This window comes from Zootermopsis nevadensis, unplaced genomic scaffold (assembly GCF_977971745.1).
Source record: "Zootermopsis nevadensis isolate Lab colony 2312 unplaced genomic scaffold, Znev_1.0 Znev_ptg000001l, whole genome shotgun sequence".
NCBI classification, from domain to species: Eukaryota; Metazoa; Arthropoda; class Insecta; order Blattodea; family Termopsidae; genus Zootermopsis; species Zootermopsis nevadensis.
Window position 1 is genome coordinate 1003407 of NW_028259133.1, and position 25202 is coordinate 1028608.

The 25202-nt window shown below is 44.5% G+C and overlaps 1 protein-coding gene across 1 annotated transcript in view; it reads right to left on the reverse strand.

Annotated features, from left to right (window-relative positions):
- Positions 1-25202, reverse strand: part of LOC110840513 (protogenin) — a 128392-nt gene that overhangs the window by 30068 nt on the left and 73122 nt on the right. The window contains exons 2-3 of the mRNA XM_087345582.1: positions 24978-25189; positions 24402-24522 (exon numbers count right to left, since the gene is read on the reverse strand). Coding sequence (XP_087201708.1) covers positions 24402-24522; positions 24978-25189 — 333 coding nt within the window. The remainder of the gene's footprint in view (positions 1-24401; positions 24523-24977; positions 25190-25202) is intronic.

Sequence of the window (25202 nt, forward strand, 5' to 3'; positions counted from 1 at the left end):
TTCGACGACAAACGAATTATACGATATCGATATCGTCGTTCTTGAAACAGAGAAAGGCATTTGTTAGACGCAAGTCAGAGCGTGTTAGGAAAAGACGCGACGCGTAGGTGCGAACGAAACGTCGTCAGTAACCTGAATAATTAAATTTCGTATATTCTTCGCCGTCCTACACAGGCGTGAACTTGGTCTCTGCATTAACGGAACACGAACTGCGTGTGGGCGTGGAAACAGTGGCGCGAGGAGAAATGAGAGAATGAGAGAACATGACATCACGAAATGGCATTACTGTGATGAAATGAGGGATAATGAGACCGGGGGCGAATCAGCACGGCCCGCTGGGATAATAACGCTAAAAAGCATCTGAAAGAAATCTAGTTGTGATCGCTTTAGGAAGGAGTGCATTCGCAATTTCCCGGCATGCAACTTTCCTGAAAACACCGGATGTTCTTACATCGTCTCTAGATTATTGACATTTACGCGTTTATACGAACTTGCATTGTACACACGACAGCAGCAAGGGACATGCAACTTCGTATTTCTAAGGAACTTTTCATTCTTAATTACCGAAACGCTAATTAAAACTATTATTTCAAGTAGAACAGACTGCAGTTAAAGTAGAATTCTGAATGAGAAATGCTCTTTGCCAAGATAATGTAATTACAGGAAGCTCACCAAGTTGTATTGGCAAAGTCCAAGGTCATCTGTTCTTGATCAGAGCGGATGTCTGTGGCAGATCACATCGCTAAATTCTGTTACTGCTAAGAGTGGTGATTTGTGGCAGATCACATCGCTACATTCTCTAACTTAGCCTTGGTATTTTAGAGGTCGCGGGTTCAGTCGCTTGGACAGTGCCTTAAATTATGCTGTGACCCCTGCTCTTCATTATGCATCAACCTTAAAACTCGACGCCATTTCGTCCTAGCGACGTTAACCGAATCACAAATAAACAAATGCAACGTGGTCTCTTGGTTTGCAACCCCAAGTGGACGCGTACTGGCAGAATCTAGTTGCGTGCTTCGTGAATTGCGACATCCTGATGACAGTCACCGACGTGTCGAAACCTGGAACCTACAAAAGCACCCTGCGTAACTGGACGACGGCCGACCGACACCACCATCAGCCAAGTTGATCCGTGGTCCAAGTCCGAGATTGCGAAACACGAGGGACCATCGCCAATGGAACGTGAACGCGCATGCGTTAAGGCTTTGACCGGGATGTTAAATCTTATGTGGTACCGCCTGATTCGACTTCTAATGGTTAAGTGAAGTGTTTTCTTCGCGGTACGGTCTGGATTCGTAAATATTATGAAGACGAGCTTCGGCTTCAAAGGGTTAACCAGCTGATTTTCGTAATGGTGAGGTGTAGTGTTTTCTTCGCGGTACGGTCTGGATTCGTAAATAATATTCAGACGATCTTCGGCTTCAAAGGGTTAACCAGCTGATTTACGTAATGGTGAGGTGTAGTGTTTTCTTCGCGGTACGGACTGAATTCATAAATAATATTCAGACGATCTTCGGCTTCAAAGGGTTAATGTCCCCCTGAAGAATATCTGACACTCACGACGTTTAGGGAAGAGCCTACGCCTTCGTTCTCGAGTGAATGGCTTTGCCCCCCTTCATTTTAGATTAACGGCGACGGGTGGCACCGAGCCCTTAGAATATTAACACCCGGACAGCCCAGGAAAGATGGTTCTTGCGACTTCAATCAGCTGCTGAGGAACCCAGAGAGCTTTTGTATGCCTCCTGGTCATTTGCGCATGAGCTCTGTGGTGTGTTTGGCTGCCTACAGACTGGACGACCGGGGTTCGATCCCCTCGGGGGGCACGAGAATTTTCATCTAGCCTCGTGCTTTGAGGTGCGTGGGTAGCGGAATGCGTTTAATAATCTATTTGTTTTAGTACCTACGGATGTCAACAGACACATTTGATCGTCTCTTGGAGAAATTTAACGACGCCTATCGTGACAGGGCACCGGACACTATCAGCACCGCTAGACGAAGCTAGTGGTCAGCGGGTATGAACCCTGGTACCCAATGTAGAGGAGGCTGGGTGGGCCCCAGAGCCGGTCTGAACGCAGAGGCTAGAGGAAAAATCCTCTGCCCCCGTCGGGGATCGAACCCCGGTCACTATACGTACTGACTGAGCTAACCCGGCTCCGAATTCAAAGCGGATTTGCGTGGCCTTCGGAAATCTTGCTGCAAAAGTCGCGACAGACGAAATAATGCATTTTAAAGTTCCGACCGGCTCCATTACTCAGGGCTCGTCTTTTGACAATATCGGCGGTTCGAGCACCCAGCACCTTCCACTCGCACGAATAAATGCATTACTGATGCACTCGGGCCGAGATTTCAGATGGAATGGCACAGACAATGGCATAATATTAAAACAGATCTTAAAATAGACAGTGACCGTGCAGAACGGATTCGTGTAGCTGAGGATCTCGCGAACGCCGTGGCAAACCCTCGCCTTTCACAAAAGAGACAGGACTTGGTCACAGATCGACTAACTAGATGGCTTACCGAACTCGAAGGTTCATCACCGAACTAACCAAAGCCCTCCACCGGACCCTGTCCTGGGAAAACAAAATCCAGTCTCCTTCGACTCCTATCTCCCATAGATCCCGCCTGAGATTATCCTCCCATCTACGTCTAGGTCTCCCCAGTGGTCTCTTCCCCTCAGGCTTCCCAACCAGTACCCGGTGCACCTCTTGTCCCATCCATGCGCGCTACATGTCCCGCCCATCTCACTCTTCTCGACTTAATCACCCTCACAATATTGGGGGAGGAGTACAGATTTTTAAGCTCGTCATTATGCAGTTTCCTCCACGCCCCATCGTCTTCTCTCTTAGGCCCAAATATCCTCCTCAACACCCGATTCTCAAACACCTGCAATCTGTGTTCCTCCCTCTGAGTGAGAGACCATGTTTCGCACCCATACAAAACAACAGGCAAGATTATTGCTTTGTATGTTTTAATCTTCAGGTTCTTAGGAATCAGACGGAAAGACAAAATATTTTGAACCGATAAGTAGCAAGCATTTCCAGAATTTAGTCTCCTCCTAATTTTCTCGTAAATATAATTTTGGTTTGTTGTTGTTTCCAAATATTTTAACTTTGCAACACTTTCAAAGGATTTTTATTAGCCATTCTAATATGAGTTTTCCCGCCTGTCTTCTGACGACGAGATACTGACATGTGCCTGGTTTATTTTTTCTGAATTCATTTCTAGGCCCACCAGCGTCTAGTAAAACTTGTGTTCAACTGAATACAGACACGAACGATCAGTCACAAATTAACTCAGATTATTTGCAAATAAAACATTTTCAAATTACCGTCTGAAGAAACTGTGGTATTAGCTGTTACATTCCTTACGCCGAGCCCTGCCATAAACCACGACGCGTCTCATCACCGCCCTCTCACGCTAGAGGCTAATGCGGGGCGATGGAATAAATAAATACAGCGGTCATTATTTCCAAACCCTGGACGAGCCCCAGTTCCCAGCTCACCCCCCCCTCGTGACCCCAAACAACCGAAATTCGCCAGTCGACACACACAGGACCAGCTGCTCCTCGTTCCTCAAGACCCGGTCTCCCGAAAGGCCCAAGGACACACACGCCAAAACTTCGGACTATTTTCTTTAGCGAAATAGTTCCGTTTTTATTGGGTTATCCTCGACGGAGCGAAAGAAAGGAGAGAATAAGAAAGAGGGAAAAACGAAAAGTGCGGGATGGGCGGACACAAGCGGCTGATGGAGGGGGAAATGAGAGAGAGAGAGAAAGAGTGCTGATCCAACGACTGACGCCACCCCCCAAAATGTAGTCGCGGAAGGAAACTGCGTCTTTTCTGCTTTCCACAGCCGGTTCCTACGCTCATTCTGGGGCCGCCGGCCCGGGCCAGAAAACAGTGCGACCGGAATTTGCCGAAGTTCCTTCTCTGAGTTTCGGCAATGTTCGTGACGCTACACAGACACTGGCATGCGAGTACAGAACGCACGATTACGAGTGACGGTAACACGACCGAGGCACGATCCCTGGACCGAGACATCACCTTTCCAGTATTCCAGGAGGCATCACGTGACACGTGAATGACTTAAGAATTCTTTTATTTCCACTCAGAAAGTTTCAGGCGAGCTGAGACGCACTTTGGCAAAGTTCGGAACATAATCCACGCAGTTCCAGTCTCTGACCTCCCGTCAAGGGTTCCAATTTTTACGACAAAACTAGTTGGAGAACCAGTTTCTAACAAATTGGTCCCGGAGCCTTGTACGTTATTTGTATCTGCGTAACTACGAATTCTAATTACGAAACGTAAGATATCGCATTTTTTCCCCCCAATATAACGTGCGAACAAATTCCTTGCATTTGACAACCGATCCACCGACTCATAAAACGAAAATGTGCTTTTTTGCGATAAAACATCTGCGATTACGATAAATCTTAACATCTCTCATCAGATTTCTGCTTCTAATTAAGCCAAAAAAAAAAATTCTTATCTACTTCAAGGCAGTAATCACATATGTACAGGGTGATCCATTTAAAACGCAACCCTAAGTACCACACGTGACAAACCAATTGCGGCATTGGAATTTCTGCAGATGTAATCGGCACGGCTCGGTGAGTTGTCATCACTTTCTGTGCCCCAAAATTTTGTTTCCAGACGACAACATGCGTAGTCTTTTTCGCAACTGCATTGAGCGGCGGCCTAGCAACTACAATGGCCTTGACTCTCTCATGGAAGATATCGGGACAGGAAGTTACAGGGGCGTGGACCGGATTCAGACATCATTTTCGTGTTTTCGTACTCAAGAAACAGAATCAACGACGGTCCACTGCTTACATAAAACCAGTGAGACTATTTTCCGATACACCGAGAGGTCGGCATCCAATTATGAACTCGCCTAACTCATATTTTCAAGGTCTCGTGGTTTCGCTCCTGTGCCTAACAGAACAAGGGGTCCCTTATAGCTAACGCGATTGGGTCCCAAGGTTCAGGGCACAACCACGGATGAGTCCTCTCCTTCAACGACTGTTGAGCGCTAACTAACAGCTCCCACAAAACACCAATCAGTCGCTGATGTCCGACTGGACCTGAGGAATAACTGAAGATTTCTGTCTTCTGGGGTGTTGCGCCGTGTAGTCTGGTAGAAGTTTACTGAAGTTTCGGAGGTCCTTGCTGCCTCCATCATCAGGACAATGATCGGTAAACTTCTACAACAACCCAGAAGACACCTAAAATCCTACATAAAAACGACTTTCCCCATATTACAGAACGAACACGTCTCAACACGACGTCAGAACAATACGAGCTCAAGCTACGTAAACATCCTTACACATTCTTCAAGATACCCCGCAGATGCGAGACCACAGAATTTCTTTAGATTAGTTTAAAAACCAGAAACATCGTTTAAAGGCGATTTGTTTACTGCGAGAGCGAGAAGGAAATGGATGGAATTAAACCTCAGTTATTTGGAATGAACTGTCTAAACGAGGTTCACGATGATGATGACTTATCATTGGCAACCAGAAACAATGCGGAACTATAATATATTAATTATGACAATCGTGAGCGGGAGATTTATTTACGAGATCTGAGAACGGTAAACATCGATACACGAGTATTAACAATAATTTAAATATGTAAAAGAAACACGAGAAATTAATATTGTTCAGAGCGCAGGCTCCAAGGCACAAGTCGTGTTATGGCGCATTGATACATTTTTGAAGTAGCTTTAACAGTACAAATAACACACACTTCAGGAAAAGTTCAGCTTCGTATCGGTAACTTTCAAAACAAATACAGAAACCCGAATCAGTGCTGAGTCTTATCACTCGCCTTCCTTCGTACAATACATGTCATTACACTTAAATGACTACTACGCGCATCAAAAGTAGTGCGACAGACGACAGAACCAAGTTTTAAGTTACACAAGACTTTCTTTGAACCACATCGCAAAAATTCAAATAAAATCCGACAGGCATAAGACAAAATCATGCAACGCAGTGATCATAATTCCATCTCCACAGACATCAGACACACCGGCAATAGTTTTTATGACGATGTTAAACGAAAATCCAACATAAAACCACATTACTCTCGCAAATACGGTCCTCGGCCATACAGAGGTAGGACGAAATGTCGCAAACATTTTCGTAGCACCTGAGCCAAGACGTCATGAAAACTGATTATTATGTACATTGCAGTTTAAACAATTACACCTCTTAAGCCTTGTAATCCTGGGGTCTCGGGTTCGATTCCCGGCGGTGCCCGAATTTATAACTTGTGTTGGGCAAGGCCGTGGTCTAGGCAACACGGAGTTTTCCTCCGTGGCATCCCAACAATTACTCCATTCACACACAGAAGAAGGCAATGGCAAACCACTTCTGGATCATCTGCCAAGAACGTATATGAACATGTCCCAGTCCGAGAAAAGGATGGAAGGATCCTGTTCATATGGACCTGTCGTCAGACAGAACACTAAATAATAATAAGATGAGGTGGTCCAGCGGTTAGAACGCTGGCCTTGTAATCCTGGGGGGTCTCGGGTTCGATTCCCGGCGGTGCCCGAATTTATAACTTGTGTTGGGCAAGGCCGTGGTCTAGGCAACACGGAGTTTTCCTCCGTGGCATCCCAACAATTACTCCATTCACACACAGAAGAAGGCAATGGCAAACCACTTCTGGGTCATCTGCCAAGAACGTATATGAACAGGTCCCAGTCCGAGAAAAGGATGGAAGGATCCTGTTCATATGGACCTGTCGTCAGACAGAACACTAAATAAATATAATTAAGCCTATAAATAACAATTAGACATCTACACAGAGAAGCTGAGAACAATTATAAATTAGGCTGTAAGTTTAAGGATTTTCTCAGCGACTATTTCAGGTACACTGTCAACTGAGGGTCCAGCCTTGTTTGCAGTTTGTAACGCCGTAACAACTGTGGCAGGTTCGCCGACACTGGTCTGGACTTCGATGTCGTCACTGTTGACGGCTGAGGCCATGAATCAGAACAGAAGACGGACTGGTGTCATGGAAACCTAGACAATCAGTGCCTACCTCAAAGAAAACACGACGTGTCGCCATCACAAAGGGAATAAACAAACTGCCTGACGCTGATCAGGTAAGAAATCGTTAAATCGTCCACGGCGAAGGAAACCTTGGCCTGCCTAGGCAATTCTTCGCGAAACTCGCCAGCTGTTTCAGCTGCTGCAGGGTGCTTGTGTGTTCCCTGGAGGAGGAGGAGACCCACGACAAATTCTTCGTCGAATTTTCGAATTAAGGACATCCTGTGAGAACGGAAGGAGGGTCTTTATTCACGACCTTTTGGAGATATCCTAAAAGTTACACAGTCGAGAAGGGTGGGGCACGTAGCAAGAATAAAGGATCCGAGACATCTACACCCCGCAATGGCCAGAAGAGGCTATTTGGAAGCCTCGTCAGCGGACACGACCTCTCATTCTTACAATCCGCGTTCATCAAAGTGAAGAACAGCAGATTTTTACACCGGGAGCTTTCCTCCCCCCCCCCCATTTCCGAGATCGCCCGCACCTGCTGACTCCACCGTCAGCGCAATTCTACAGCCACTAGCGTCTGACTGGTGGACTCTCGAACTGCCGCCTCCTTCCTCAGCAGCTACGAATGAACACGAAAGCAGAGTGAAGGGACCACGCGGCTTGTATTTCAATCCAATCTCACGGTACAGCTCGAGTGACTGAGGAAAACAAAAGCCTCTGGTCGGAACAGGCGACTGACATTGACACTGGAATGGAAATCCTGAGTTATGTTTCTTTAAAATCTAAGCAGAATACAACTTACAAACAAAACACACAGTGCTTGTCGCATCTCAACTCGAGGTCTCCAGTATTCCAGTGGATACGGGTTCAAATACCGGCCCGCAGATCGGCTATTCTGCCTGCGGGTCTTCGTGATTTTCTTCAAATCCCGGCACAGTACCTTAAATAAGGTAGGCATCGCTTCCTTCCCTAACCCTGCCAATTCACCGCTCATTAATCACCACGACATTCGACGCAACACAACTTCGGTTACTCAAAGCGTCGTTAAACAAAGCAACATGAGAGAGAAATGCGTCACGCACGAAATTCATTCTTCATATGAACTTGAAGTTCCTGAAAGCGCAGTTCGCCAAGAAACTTCATTTGTTTCAATGTCATCGAAACCTTCTCGACTTAAACCTAGATCGGTTGTGCAGCTACCTGTAATCTCGGCATAATTAACAGCTGCTCACAAAATTTCCTAAACACCTTCAGGCCAATGATCGGACAGCACATTCAAATAAATTACGTTAATGTTCGTACTTCCGTTAAGATCGACGTCAGTAACTCTCACAGCTGAATCATCATCGCAAAATAACGCAAACTTCAATACCAGAAAATGTTTCAGTTCGATGTAATATTTAACGACGCAAAGTGCGAGTTTTTTGGTTGGGCGGCGTGGTTCAATATTAAACAAAAGCCTCCAAATTATAAAGGTCGAACTGCGCGCGCATACTCGAACGAAAATGTCGTCTAAAAGAGAAGCCAATTTACGACTTTGCTAAATTTAGCACAAAGAGTTTTTTCCCTTTCGAATAGAATATAGGATAGTAAAAAATTAAATTAATATTCAGGAAGTATTTAAATTAAGAGCAGGTTGAGTTCAGGGTATAACTCGCCACCGTGTAGTTAGAATGAAACTCGGGGTTCCATAAAATTCGAAAAGAAAAAAAAATTCCTGGCTTTATGAGCTCACAGAATCAATTTTTCGCTCTCCGGGCCAACGTAAGACATCGCTTAACGCCCCCACGTCGTAAGGTCTCCAGCAGGAAATGGAATTTCAAATCCTACGTTACGATAACTCAGTTAATAAGGAATCTAAATCTTGCGCGAGCTAGTACCCACGAGTATGACAACCGGGGCGATTAACCAGCTGATTTTCGTAATGGTGAGGTGTAGTGTTTTCTTCGCGGTACGGTCTGGATTCATAAATAATATTCAGACGATCTTCGGCTTCAAAGGGTTAACCAGCTGATTTTCGTAATGGTGAGGTGTAGTGTTTTCTTCGCGGTACGGTCTGGATTCGTAAATAATATTCAGACGATCTTCGTCTTCAAAGGGTTAACCAGCTGATTTTCGTAATGGTGAGGTGTAGTGTTTTCTTCGCGGTACGGTCTGGATTCGTAAATAATATTCAGACGATCTTCGTCTTCAAAGGGTTAACCAGCTGATTTTCGTAATGGTGAGGTGTAGTGTTTTCTTCGCGGTACGGTCTGGATTCATAAGTAATATTCAGACGATCTTCGGCTTCAAAGGGTTAACGAGCTGATTTTCGTAATGGTGAGGTGTAGTGTTTTCTTCGCGGTACGGACTGAATTCATAAATAATATTCAGACGATCTTCTGCTTCGAACACAAACACCGAAGTCCTCGCTAGATTCGCCCGTCCTCAGGGTTGCCACAGAACAAATCACGCCGCCATCGATTTTAGACTACACCCATATCACCACGTTACGGTGGCGAGGAATTCACGACATCAGTTACGGCCAGGGCGCGATTTATTCGTTCTTTACTCATTTAACGACGTCTTCAACCACTCAGATTATACAGACTTCACTGCGTCGACAGATGTCATGATTACTGCTGTTAGTGGCTCTATTTAAGCTATAATCATGCATTTGCGCGAAGAAATACACATCCCAAGTGAGGTTTATATTATCTCCGGGACAAAATTGTATCCTGTTATTAAATAAACATTTGGGCCCACGTCGAATTTCGTCAGCTTAGAAACAACACTCCGCAAATATGTTAGCTCTACACTTTCTTCGGGATTTGCGCATAATGTACGTTCATTCACAGCAAAAAATATAAAAAAAATTGGCGTTTCACGGAAGAGATGGGATTACAAAATGAGAGAGAAGCAATGCATATGCAGTGCGCATGTACGAAACCAGGCACATTGCAAGTGCTGTCATCTGCCTGCATTATTCTGTACTAATCGTGTCTGTACGAGCAAGTGCAACGCCACACCTCAAAGTACGCGTGCGCCTGCGCACTGCTCAAAAACTTCATACGCCAGTGCACCGCGAAGAGACTGAGGCGAGAGCAAGAACTGCCCTCCCCTAAATCGTCACAAGACAAGTGAAGACTGCCACGGCGTGTTTGCATGTGTGCAGGCGATCGTGGTGCATCCTTTCGGCGAGTTGCAGTACCTGACCGGCCCAGGCAAGCAAGTAATCAATGATACTACGGCATGAGGCATAGTACAACTTCCTCGCTGCTCCCCGGAACCCGATTGCTGGCCTAGTTGCAACGTAATGCTAGGGGAAGAGGCTAGCGGCACTCTGATACAGCTTACACGTGCTTCTGTTCCGATAAGATATGAATGAAATTTCTCATGTTCTCTTTCTAGTGAGCTTGGTGACAATGGATGAGTACGCGAACAACACACAGTTTTGCGTATCGCTGCATAGCGGGAAAACGCGGAACTATCAGATCGACGAGAACTTAACATTAAGGTAAATCATTAAAATGCAATATACTGGTTGGAATATTTTTGAACAGAAAGAAACCACCTCAATACAATCTGGACTTTGACGGAAAGAAAATTTATCAAAAAGGAAAAGTAATCAAAAATTACGAGATCAAGGAAAAATTCGATTCAGACAAAAGACAGTCTACAATCGACGCAACCATCGGAATAATTAAAGGACGAAATTAATTTATGCTCGGACAAAAAAAAAAGACAAACGAATTGCAATCTCACTACAGATTCCGAACAGCGCAACTGAGTTTGTTAATGGCGTTGGGAAGATTTCAGAACACACATTTCCAAATTTTAATACGTCGCAGAAAAGACAAAATGGCGTAAGCTACAAAGTAATGATCAAATTCAAGAATTTGCTGAGCCAAACGATGGAAAATTACAGTTGGCAAGTCATCACTGGATTTCCCACCTTTCAGCCTTAAAACGAAAACAAATTCGAGGGGCAAAGTCCACAGGAGGCCAGCGACAGTACTCGCAAGATAAGATAAGTACAAACTAATTTATTTTAATCACACGGCGTACAGAAAAACTGTCACAACAACGGAACAAAACAAGTAATTTGAACAAATAAGGAAATGCATGCATTGCGGTCATTAGCCGTGAGAAACGAGTTCAGGTCTACAATACGACGCGTGTCATCAAATCTCATTAAATGTTCGCGATATCCGTTCACCTGTTCCGCGAACAGAGACTACAAATTTCTGTCGCGAACACGTAAGAAATTGAGGTTATGAGAAAGACGAATTAATTCAGCGAGGAATATCAGTCTTACCAACAGCATAAACAAGGTAAATCTTTGGCATTGCTGCGGGAAGATTAATTCTTTGGGTACACAGACGAACACTGGATGCCATGAACAGGAATTTCGACTTAATGAATCGACTACTGATAAGATATTCTGCGTCTGTCAGATACTGGAGGAATTTTAAGCGAAAAGCGAAAAGCTGACCTGGAATCTCATACAAAAGGCCGTCGTTTTTTCAACTTGGTTTAAGCAAATCGCCGCAGAGGAGCGCACCAACCAGTTCCTGGCCTACGCGTCGGGCGTTAATTTATGGGACCAAAAACTCTTATACCACACATAAGAATGCAGAAAACCTACTACACGTTCCTAGGAAGGTTCGTCTCCAAATGAACGCCGAAGTCTCGCAACCAGAATTGAGGACAAATCATTCTATGTGCTTAACGATGCACCAAGGAGGTAAGAGCAAGGATAGCCATGGCCTTCGTCAAGGAGAGGATACTTCTCACTAGCAAGTTGGGTTTGGAGATGAAGGAGAAACTAGTGAAGTGTTACGTATGGAGCACAGACCTGGAGAGTTTCGAAATGTGGTGTTGGAGAAGAATAGAGAAGATCAGGTGGACGGATCGAGTGACCAACGAAGAATTATTGAGGAGAGTCAACGAGCAAAGGAACATTCTGCAGGCGATTACACGAAGGAAAGCTAACTGGCTGGGACATATTATGAGAAGGAATGGATTAATGAGTGATGTCATCGAAGGCCAGGTTGAAGGAAGGCGAGGACTGAGAAGAAGATTGATACAGCTAACCGACGATCTGAAACAAGGAAAGAAGATGACGTTTCAGGTGTTAAAACGAGAAGCTGAGAATAGGGAAAACTGGAGAGCTCTTTTTGGGCAGAGCAATGGACCTGTCGTAAGACAGAACACTGAATAATAGGGCAGTAGTTGCCCGGGTACTCAAATCATGGGGTCCAGCCTCCCTCTGCGTTGCGAAGGGCCGACCCCTCGTCCAAGGGAGGAGGGGTCATGTCAACTGTCGAAAATAAAGATTCTGGAAGCCCACAGAAGGGGGCGGCGGCCTATTCGCTGCAAGAAATGTGTAGCCACGAGAAGGAAATAACTAAGATATCAGCAAGAAATCTAAATTGCATGTACAAATAAGCTGAGGACAGAAAGAACACCTTCGGAGATCTCCTGCCGCCATCACCACAAGACACCCCCCCCTCCAACTCCCAAACATAAGCCACGAACTGATAAATGCAAAGTTACAGCTAGGGTTTATACAAAAACCGGTTTTCGAATTTTTACAACAACAAAAAACAATTAAAAGAGTAAAAAATATTTATACTTATTTTTTAAAAAAAATCAGTTAAGCAATATTTATGGAACTACAAAAATATAACAAAATAAAATATACTCCATACAAAACCAAATAAAAAAACTAAAATCCATACAAAATATAAATTATAAATTTTTATTTCTTTTAGTATTTTTCGTCAGGAAATGTGATTTCAAAAAACATAAAATGTCCACTGAACGATTACTCAATCTTGTTCTTATTCTAGATACAAAATTGCCTGAAATAGAAAATACTCTCTCACCGGCCACTGAACTTGGTTTTATCGTTTTCAGGGCATCAAATAATAAATCCAAATTCTTTGTTCTTTTGTTGGTCGCCTCAAAAACTGAAAATTCGGCCTTCAGTGTCTTCGGATTTGAAATTATTTCTTCAGGCTCCTGAATCGATGTTTCCGCGTCTTCTTTTCGAGCTTTGCCCTGATTAATGGTTCCACCGTCTCCGATAAATTCATCGTCGAAGCTACTGGAAATTCACTAGATTTCTTTGTCGAAATGTTTCGTGGATTTTGCAAATATAGCAAAAGGATTACCGATCCAACTTGTCTTCTTTCTTGAATTCGTACTTCTAAAGCATTTAATAATTTTCAACTAATTTCAGTCTTCAAATTTTTTAGTTCATTTAACAGAAACTTTTACATATTAATTCTAGTATCTAAAACCTTTTTTTTTAAATTTTTTTTAAAAAAAACCGGTTTTCGAATTTTACAAAATTTATCAAAAAAAAACCCGGTTTTTAAAAACCTACAAACCCTAGTTACGGCGTTACTCGTTCTGTATGAGCGTTCAACAAAATGAACGGGGTTGATACGAAGAAGCAGATAATTATACAGTAAGTCGTAATGAACATTTTTATTTGCAGTTAATGAGATCTTAGAATCTGTCACGCCGTGTAACCAGCTACAAGTGATCAACCAGCGTCTATTACACATGCCAGGTCAATGTAGCCTGTAATTGCATCTTTAAACAGATTACCAAAGCGAAATGCCTCACAAGGGACAGGCCCATCCACTACCAGACGATAAAATTGTGTGGTCAACTAAGATTTATAACTGGACATCGCGTGGGACCATCAATTATTTCAACACGTCTAGTAATCTTCTTTCCTGACGTCAAGATTACTCGCCAGTTAGTTGAAGGACGCCTGTGCGTAAACCAGGAACAGAATCTGAAGCATTCATCTCAAATTTTAATAACGACGTCTCGCGGAAAATTCAAGGTGCTTCTAGCGGTAAGGAGAGAAATTGTAGCCTAAGAACACGACAGCAACATTTTAAAGAAACAAAACACACTTTCCCCTCGAACATCGGACTAACCTTTCTGTCCAGATATTGACTAGTCCACACAATTCGACGTTCGTAAAGGACAGTCATCTCCATGGCAACGACGAGCATTAATACAGAATCGTCATAATCCTTCCAACAAACTTCTGCCAGGTTTTAAGAACACTTTACTGCATGAGATGATAATGTTGCGTCATATTGTGATGAATTATAATTGTTTAATTTTAACCGTCTAATCACAATAAAATATTTTATTAAATATTAAAATATTATTACTACAATTAACATTTAATATTTAAAATATTTAAAATATGTTAAAATGATTCTCTTTCTATCGAAATGTTAGATTTACAATTTACAATTACAATTTACATCTAAACGGACCTCCTCCACTCTTCATATCTGACAGATTATAAAAAAACCACTACAAACATTTCAGCCACGCAATATCACGCTATACGCGACATAGACATTTACGAAACAACATTGAATGTGATAATAAAATACAATTGATCTAGAAGAGGATAACTTTCCGATATTTAATGGACATCTGACGAAGGATTGCATTTAGAACATTACATTTAAGTTTATATCAATTAAACACCTGAAGATGGTTCATTGAAAACCGAAACATGTCGTGGAAAAGATGATGATCTAATTGTAAATCGAACATTTCGAAAGAAAGAGCATCATTTTAATATATTTTAAATATTTTAAATATTAAATGTTAATTGTAGTAATAATATTTTAATATTTAATAAAATATTTTATTGTAATTAGACGGTTAAAATTAAACAACTTTACTGCATGTAAATTGTGTACGTTCCGTACAAAGGGGAAACCAAGGTTTGACATGCACGCAACATAACAGGTCACTCAGTAACAAGGATTTAAGAAACTTAAATGAGTAGCAAACATTTCCCTCTGATCTGGAGACCACGAAAAACAAACGGACCAATGCCAAAACACTCGGATTTTAAGTGCCCGGGGTGAACCTCGAAGCAAAGACTCGCCTCTTCTGTCATTTATATGAGTAGGCACTGCGACCTCAAAACTTGCTTTTGGTAAGGGGACCTGTTCACTCCTCTTCATGTGCAAAAACCTTTAGAAAAATTCTTCGCTCGATATACTCCACGTGTTATCTCGCCACGCCACCAAACTGAGTAAGAACACTTTCAAATTCAGTACACCACAAACATCAGAATGCCTGAGTAAGAGTTTCCTAGAAAATTCCTTTCGAAAATCGAACCCGATACCCGGCTGTGGCCCAAATCAAAATTACGCGACCATTACGGCAAAGTCTCTCTCTATCTCGTGCTGTAAAACGTGAACATTCTTTGAATACCTATCATTCAGTTGTCTCGATCTAAATCGATAATCAAAGTTTTGGCTAAAAACCTAAAGATTCAGTCGTGTGACTGCTCACCAAATGTTCTTAAATCCTTCAGCTAAGTCAAATGTAGTCCTCCGCCCTAAAAACAGATCACGTTAGGAAAACTTACTGACCGGACACTCAACACTAAATTGAATACAATAAGTTGGAATGGTAGTGACTGGCGGGATCTATGGGAGATAGGAGTTGAAGGAGACTGGATTTCGTTGGCCCAGGACAGGGTCCGGTGGAGGGCTTTGGTTAATTCGGTGATGAACCTTCGGGTTCGGTAAGCCATCTGGTTGGTTGGGTCCACTATTTGGGAAGCCTGAGGGGAAGAGACCTCTGGGGAGACCTAGACGTAGATGGGAGGATAATCTCAGGCGGGATCTATGGGAGATAGGAGTTGAAGGAGACTGGATTTTGTTGGCCCAGGACAGGGTCCGGTGGAGGGCTTTGGTTAATTCGGTGATGAACCTTCGGGTTCAGTAAGCCATCTGGTTAGTTAGAAATCCGACCTGAGGTTTTCAAGTTCTTTTTCCGGGCTGCGACGCAGTGCGCATTTGTAAGCAGATACATCCAGCTTCAAGCCCTGAAGATGGAGGCAGTATATTCCTCAGGGGCGTTAATATATACCATGCATCCTCAACAGACCGGTATTTATTAGTAATTCAATGGAGCTGTAAATAATCAGAATTTTAAACGTCCGTGAGAGGTCCTACTGCAGAGGTTATGATGTTAAATAAAATAACACAGACCACCACGGACACAACGTGATCCTGGTTTCACGTTCAACAAAGCCACCGTCGCGGAGCAGTGCCTAGACATTACCGACGTGCCTACAAATGCAGCGAAGCGGGTTGCCCACGCGGCAGATGACAGGGGCAGTCGCTCAATTACCCGATATCTGCAGAATGTACCCACGAACTGACGGAATTGAAAACACAAAATTGACAAAGCCAAATGCTCTTTCTCTTAATGTCTGAAGGAAAAGACGGCACGTCTATTTCTTTGTAAGAACTCAGATCCTAAGTTTACAGTCTTTATTTTTATGGGCGAGTAATTTTCTCCTAGTGGACATTAGCTTTCTCACACAAGCGACACGTTCCATGTTTACTAGTTACGAAAACACCAACAAACACAGCTGATACGTCAGCCGAGGATCGTAAATTTCATTTTTTTTTTCGAGAACGTCGGTAATGAAATCCAACAACATCCCCCGAAGTTGACGTAAAAGCAAACCTTTATGACAGCAATCTGGTTCGTGACGTGCTTACTGGAACGTCGACGCAAATTGTCGGCGAATGAGTGTCATTACACGAGACCTAAGTTCGGAAATCTTCTGCCACGAGTGAGAACGTCCAGTTCCTTTGACAGACGTTTTAAATTTCACTGACGACGTCCTGTGAATGATTACTGTCATCTCACGTTTCCTCGTCCATGGCACGACTAATTCAATGAAAACGTCGTTCAGAAGCTACTAGTAGCTCTCCTCTTCGAGAACACGAAGGTCCACTTTGTGGAGAAGCTTCTTAAAGCTCACTTCGGACTTCCTCAAGCAAAACAGTTGACGTCAAGATACGTCAAGACATGACACAAAATCACTGAACCGAAGTCCCGGGTTCAAACCTCGGCCCAGAGACCAGTCGCCCTGTCTGAGATTCTTCTCGACTTCTCTCAGTTCCTACAACCAAATGACGCCACAGGCGCCTCCTTCCTAATCTTCACCAGTTAATTAATCATTAACCAGACCCAGTCCGGGCAACTCCGTTGAGATTCTGTTTCGTAATGAGGCTTCCCTCGAGGCATCACTTACTCGCAAACTAGTATCGACGCGGTCACTCAGTGGAACAGCCGATGTAAGCCAAAATGTTACGTATCGTTATTATACATCGATGAACCAAGTACCTGGTACTAATACCCGAGCGTTCAATTCTGCTAACAACAAGGCCCAGGAATAAACGCAATTTTAAGCGAACTTCCCGCCGCCTCAAATCCACGTGACTAATTTCCCTAAATTATTAATGTTATCCTTCCTTCTTATTATAGCAACGCTGCCTCTATCATCGGGGCGATACCGGAGGCAGCAATCTTCGTACCTGCCAACTCGGCGCTTAAATAAATTCTGTGTCGTCACAGCACGCGATTTTCCTCCGTTACTCTTCGCAGCAGCAGACAGAATTTGGGAGAAATCTTAAAGGAACAAACCTTTTTAACCCTTCGCATAATTGGTCCGGAGTGTTCCGGTCCCGATGTGTCCCAATTAACCAAGACCAATCGAAACAAAAACTTTCAACCCGATAGAATCCTGGGGGTAGATTCGTCCATCTCCCATCGTCACCACCTCACCTCCATCACGAACCCTGAAGTCTGGTTTACCGACTAAATTTCTGCGTGCATTTCTTGTCTCCCCATCCAAGCTCATCAGAGACGCTCTCTGCGGCTGTCCATTACTTCTGTCCTTATTATGTCATCCTGGACGGGTCTACTCTTCCTACTTCTTCCTACGGGATTTCTTCCCAGCGCCCGTTTCACTGCTCATTCCAGCCACGAGGTCCAGCCGTCTTACTCCAGACTGCTGCTATTATCAAGTCCAGATCCTCCACATTTCTTCTGTTTGTTAACCCAACAAATTTCGCAGGGCCGTGTCTCACTTACACACGTAAGAATTAGTTCAACTGTTGCTTCGTATTATTTTGGTTCTTCTTCAGTGAGCTCATTTCTGGCACAGAAATGAGCTCCAGTGCAAAATTTCAGGCATTCTCAAATTCCTTTCTTCGTATAAAAACACGATGTCCTTCCAAAACACCAGCTTCAAATAAAACTGAAAAGACTTACGAGACAAATCAGTCTTCGAATATCTCCGCGTGTTTATCGTTTACGAATTTCTGAAAGAGGTCGTTTTGAAAAAAGGCGTTGCGACATCGAAACAAGAGCGAATCGGAAAAAGAAATGCAGCCAATGCTATCAACAAACGCAAGGCCAGTTTGCTGTTGCATGAAATGACCGCGGAGGACCGGTCGGCCACAAAAACTGGGACGACTACTTCGCTCTCTGCGCCCGGGGCCAAACACGTATTTCCGTTACAAAAGTGTTTTCCCCCAAATCGGCGAGATTGTGCAAATATTTCCAGAAAATACAGGACGTGTTTTTTTAATGATACCTTGAAACGCCATTTAAAACATTTCTCCTTCGCGAAAGAAAAAGTTGCATGACGTCACCTCAAAAACACGTAAAAGATCTCGAACAGAAGAAGGAAAACGAGGGAGCAGTGAAGGAGAATGTGGCAATCTTCAGGGTTGCAACTCAGAAGACCACGCAATAGAACAGACAGACGTTTCTATGATTTGAGGTTCTCACGGCAGTCAGTCTGAAGATGGCTGTCTTCTGGGCTATTGAGCCGTGAAGTCTGGTAGTAGTTTTCCTGCTTTTCAGAGGTGCTTGCTGTCTCCATCATCAGGGCGATAATCGCCCTGATGATGGAGACAGCCATCTTCAGACATTTATTTATTTATTTAGTGTTCTGTCTGACGACAGGTCCATATGAACAGGATCCTTCCATCCTTTTCTCGGACTGGGACCTGTTCATATACGTTCTTGGCAGATGATCCAGAAGTGGTTTGCCATTGCCTTCTTCTGTGTGTGAATGGAGTAATTGTTGGGATGCCACGGAGGAAAACTCCGTGTTGCCTAGACCACGGCCTTGCCCAACACAAGTTATAAATTCGGGCACCGCCGGGAATCGAACCCGAGACCCCCCCAGGATTACAAGGCCAGCGTTCTAACCGCTAGACTACCTCATCTTATTTTTATTTAGTGTTCTGTCTGACGACAGGTCCATATGAACAGGATCCTTCCATCCTTTTCTCGGACTGGGACCTGTTCATATACGTTCTTGGCAGATGATCCAGAAGTGGTTTGCCATTGCCTTCTTCTGTGTGTGAATGGAGTAATTGTTGGGATGCCACGGAGGAAAACTCCGTGTTGCCTAGACCACGGCCTTGCCCAACACAAGTTATAAATTCGAACCCGAGACCCCAGGATTACAAGGCCAGCGTTCTAACCGCTAGACCACCATGGCGGTCTTCAGACATACAGTTTTCTAATTTGTTTCAGAAACGTCCCACAGAGCATATTCATTAGGGTTCGATACAGAACCACCACGGCAACATGTTGTCCTTCGGAGGAATCTGACATCAGATCCTGGGGCGAATACGCGGATTGCATTACGCCACAAAGCTGTAGGAATTAGGGAAAGTGTTTTGAAAGGCAGCCAGAACGTGGCTACGGAGTGTTGTTGTTGTTGTCACTTACTATCATCATCATCGTTGCTACGAACGGTGCACCGGACATCATACAAGCAGCGCCTATGGGTAGATCTTCGGTACAAGAAACCTGGTTACTTTAATCATCACTTTCTTTTGAAGATTGGCTCAAAACAACTTAGAGCCCATGCATTCTCAGTAAACTGTTCCAGATTCACGAAACACTCAAGCACCTGATGGTCGCCGTCTCTAATTACCGACGTGCTGAGGTCGAAAGCCGAGGCGCACAACGTTACGGGACACGTGGCAACTATTAATCTCTACCTGTGACGAATTGTTTCAATTTCTCGCTTTAAAAAATTGATGTTGAAATTCATAACGGCGGCCTGCGGGTTGTGAAGGAGCGCAGGTCCAACGCGTAATGCGTACGAGCACAGTGGCGATTAAACAAAGGGACGAACACAACATTCCAGTTTGACTAAAATGAATTATTTGAATCAGAAATTGGCGGAACGAAGACCCACTCGTACGCCGAAGTCAAAAGGTCATCGGGCTACGCCGTAGGGAACACCGACAATTGTCAACTTCTCTTCTAGAACTTCGTCTTAATAAACTTTCACTATTTTAGCCCGACAGCGAAAGTTCATTTATCGGCCATATTACCTTCCGACAGATACGCACAAAAAGTAGGCCCAATGTCTTCATTGCGAAGGCTATGGTAACTCGCTGCCTCACCGCCCCAGCGCCACTGGTCTCTGCCCTAGACAAGGTTCAGTCCACTTTAGAATTTCGCCATCTTCCTGCACGTTTCAAGACGATTTCTCGTCTCCCACATTTGAACTAGTTAGGCTACACGCCTAGCAGTAACAGCCGCTCGACAAAGCCCTGATCCACGTTGGGGAGAAAACAAAATCCTATACTCCAAGCAATTTGAGCAATTGACTTAATACTGACATGTCCTGTGAACACGTCTGGAAGCAATGATTGCTTTCATTTATTGAAAAATTCAAGAAATTTTACCGAGAGACAATTTCTTTGTTTGCCATCAGCCTTTCGACTGGTGTGATGTGGTCCTCCATTTTCGTCTGTCTTGCGCCAATCTCTTCATTTCCACATCCTCAAAAATCTGCGTCACATTCAAATCTTTGTCTCCCCCTTCAACTGTTCCTTCCATTACCAAATTAACCAATCCTGGATGCCCCAGAATGTGTCCCCCCATCCTACTTCTTCTCGTAAGATTTTTCCTTCGGGTGTCCTGTCTAAGCCCAGATCATTTCGTACTTAATCAGTCCACTTAATTTTCAACATTTCAAATGCTTCTGCCTTCCCCACTGACCACGTTTCGGTTCCGTAGATCGCTGCGCTCAAAACACATAATTTCATTAAAAAAAACATACAATGAAAACACGAAAAAGTCAGAGATACTATAAACTTTTTTTCTAGAATCGCATTTGGAGTTCAACAAAACACTCCGATTACACTTGACAGTAAAATGATTTAATAAAATAAACATTATAACGATACAAGACCAGAGATTACTACAAACAGAACGCCGACTGATATCAAAACAGCGGGTTCTAAACTTTAAGACTCCGATGGTCACGCTCTCCTGCAGGCACGAACTTGAACACTATTTTTGGCGTCAGAGTCTGTTCGTCCCGCAACTTACCTCGGCCCTCAGTACTTTGCCCTAGGATACACTGAAGCCACTGAGCCCCCCCCCTCCCCCCCAAAAAATGCAACAGGTAAGATCACAAGAACATCGCGGCACTGAATCTGCTCTCCACATAACCGGAAACACAACTCTGTGACAAAGTTCCGGAAGATTCGTTGGCTAGGCCCGTCTTTACCCGCCGTTCTGCCGACGAAGCTTAAAAACGCTCTTTATTTTCCGTGATTTTCCTCTAAAACTATCCTCGTTTCCAGCAAAGAGCCTAGAGGTAATGGAGATTCTGTACTCTGGAAGGCTGAAGCTTCGTGGAACGAATTTCAAAAACCACTTCGGCAAAAAAAGGTAATGTATTATCTGTGACTTATTCTCGGAAACGAATATTTCCGTGGCCACCTTCAACTGACCGCTGGGGCTCGATTTCCAGGAGCCACGGGGTAGAACTCCGATCATTAATTACGTACAATAATTCAGCCAAAAATAACACGCAATTCTGAATTTACGCTCCTGAATGTCGACTGAAAGAGCGAAAATGAATTATTCATCGTGTTTTCTTGTCGGTGGAAACTTCGTTTTATACTCCGGTGAGTTGACGCGGCAGAAACCAGTTGTTATTAATTAATCACAAGGACACACAGCCTTCGAAACCAAAACCAAACACCGAACTTACGCTACTTCTTATTCGTAGTTGATCAATGAATGGGAAGGGATGCGGCAGGAACCGGTCTTAGCCCAATTTAAGATGTCATCCCGACATTTTCCTTAAGCGACTGAGGCGAGCCGGTCTCCAGGCCAAGATTCGAATCCGGGACCTACCGAATTCGAAGCAGGAGATGCAATCACTCAACTACGCCTCCATCATCAGGGCGATGGGAGCAAGGACGTCGACAAAACTTCCTCCAGAGTACTCGGCCACCTTCGTACTCACCGAATTGAGAACCTGAAACCCTACTAGTCCTCTGGTAAGCAGCCGGGAGATTATTTTGTGTTTGTGGTGACTGTACCTCGCGGGAAAGAGACAGAGGGGCCGAGAAGAGTGGTGCGGAATGTAACCTTGCTAAACTTTTGCTGCTGAGTCCCTTACGCGACCTACTACTACTTACAGCTGCATGGCATGACTGCGCCCTCCCCCCCCCCCTCGTCTGGGTGGCTGCCATAACAAGGCAGAACGTCGTGCGCTCCGTCCCCCCCCCCCCCCTTCTTCGGACCGAATTTGCTCTTTCGGATAGGTTATGGTTTGACATTGAAAATACCTCTCTCTTCCTCTCTCTAGAGACACAGATCGATTTCAGATTCTCAGAGTACGAAGCTGTCCTCCGCGATGTACCGCCATTAGTCTGGCCGGGGATGGCATGAGGCCCTCGAAGGCCACGGGCATTCCAATTTCGAAGGCTCTTCAGTGTATCAAAATTATCTGCGTCTAACCTCGCTCAAAGAACAGACGCTTATCACAAAGACTTTTTTTCCGTAGGATCCGGGCACAGAGTCCACTCTGCCTATTGGACGATACAGCCCCGAGAGACAGGAAAAACTTTAGCGACTTTTCACATGTCCTTGCTGCCTCCACGTCATGGCGGGCCGATGTGGTGCGACGCGCTCCGGCCCTACGCCAACGCCACGACGTAATTACTACCTGGTCCACAGTTTACGGCGTATATAGACAGTGTCATACAACATTTGAATAACAACGCCATTACAAGAAGCTGTGACAACTGGACGAAATATAACATACAACAAAAATAATGTGACTGGTTTTACACGTCTCTCAAAACGCATCTCTACCCTCTCCAGCGGATAACACAAACAACAAACAACGATGTTGATATTCTATGAAACAAATGGAATATATTTCTGCATTTTTAATCTAATTTAATTTTAATTTTCCTCGGATTCCACTGTGACGCCAATGAAAATGGCGAGGGACACACTCCGTACGCCGCCTACCGGCGATAGCATTCTCGCTTTAAACCAGTCACTCAATATGAAGCAACTGCACGAGACTTAAGACGGAACGAACAGCTGTCCCGGGCATCGTTTGTCGTATGTCGTCAATGCGAGCCACGTGACAACAGGTGAGAAAACGAGACGTAACAAGAAAAACGCAAGAAAGGAAAGTAAAAACGGCCTAAGACATGAAGTCTGCTTGGCTGGAGCGTAGAAAAGCAACCGAGAGTCACTGGAACAATTTCCAAACACATCGAATGACCACTGCGAGTGCCAAAGTCTTGACAAAACGATCATAAGCGAGACAAGAGCGCGCGTGTTCCTCGCAGTTCCTGACTGACGTTCCTCCTGGACTTTGACGGCGAGTAAAATCTCTTCTACTACCGCGCCCCTGAGACGTATGCAGCCTGGAAGTCATGTGCTGCAGTACCGAGAGACAAGACAACGCCACAGCGAACGGCGCAGAGCAACAAAGACGTGCGACAAATAGCTTTCTGATCATGACCAATGTCATCCAATCAAAAATAAGGGGATTACGCATGCGCACATCACTTACCTACCATGCCGCCTTTGTCACAAGTATTTAATGAAGTCTCGCGTTGACTATTTGCCACCATATTGGGCGATAAAAGACAGGATCCAATTCACATTGTCTGAACCGCTTCAGGAATCAACTCAGATCGTCGGAACCGCTTCAGGAATGAACTCAGACTGTCTGAAAGGCTTCAGGAATCAACTAGGATTGTCGGAACCGCTTCAGGAATGAACTCAGACTGTCTGAAAGGCTTCAGGAATCAACTCAGATCGTCGGAACCGCTTCAGGGATTAACTCAGGTTATCGCAACCACTTCAGGAATCAACTCAGATTGTCGGAACCGCTTCAGGAATGAACTCAGACTGTCTGAAAGGCTTCAGGAATCAACTCAGATCGTCGGAACCGCTTCAGGAATGAACTCAGACTGTCTGAAAGGCTTCAGGAATCAACTAAGATTGTCGGAACCGCTTCAGGGATTAACTCAGGTTATCGTAACCACTTCAGGAATCAACTCAGATTGTCGGAACCGCTTCAGGAACGAACTCAGACTGTCTGAACCGCTTCAGGAATCAACTCAGATCGTCGGAACTGCTTCAGGAATTAACTCAGATCGTCGGAACTGCTTCAGGAATTAACTCAGATTGTCTGAAAAGCTGCAAGACTTAGATCCTATTGACAGAGTGAGACATAAGAACTTACTGGCGACGCGAAGATGAGCGGATCGGGAGACTAGAGCGCCCACGGAGTTGCGGGCCACGCAGCGGTACAGTCCCTGGTCAGAGGAGCCTTCGTGTTGCGGACCGCCGCGTTTCCACAAAACCTGCAAACATGAAAATAAAAACAATGTCTTGACAACGCTGTGAAATAAACAATTACACGAATCAGAAGATGCAACAAAATAAACAGCGCTGCATTCTGGTTTTCAGTGCACCCAGGCATAATCATTCCACAGAGCACAGAGCGCGCGTGTCGGAAGATCAGAACCACGAGAAGCCTGTGCCCTAAACAACACAGAAACACGATCACCAAACATCCATGCCCAAGACGAGGACCCTTGTGCTGTTGACAAATTTCTGCCAACGATACATCAACTCCTTCTTACACATAAATTAACATCTGAAATCTTAACATCCACGTCTACTCTACTCTTATGACTTCATAATTCATTGTCAGGCGCTTACAAAATTTTACAAAAGACGGAATGAATTTTAAATGCAACTGCGGTGCCTCCGTCAGGTTTAGTTTAAATCGGGCAGAGCCGAACACGAGACTCACCTTCTTAAAGTAAAGTGAGCCGTTGGACAGAAGATGTCGGCGGGAGTCGGAGACTAGCGGAAGGACCTCACCGTCATGAGTCCAGCTGATGTTTACCGGTCCGGGCGCCGAACTGGAGACAGCACACTGCAGGACTAGAGGCTTGCCGCGTACTGCCACCACATCCTGGGGCTCCAGGGTGAACTCCAGAGTCAATTGTAGCCCCGCCGCACCTGCGAAGTCATA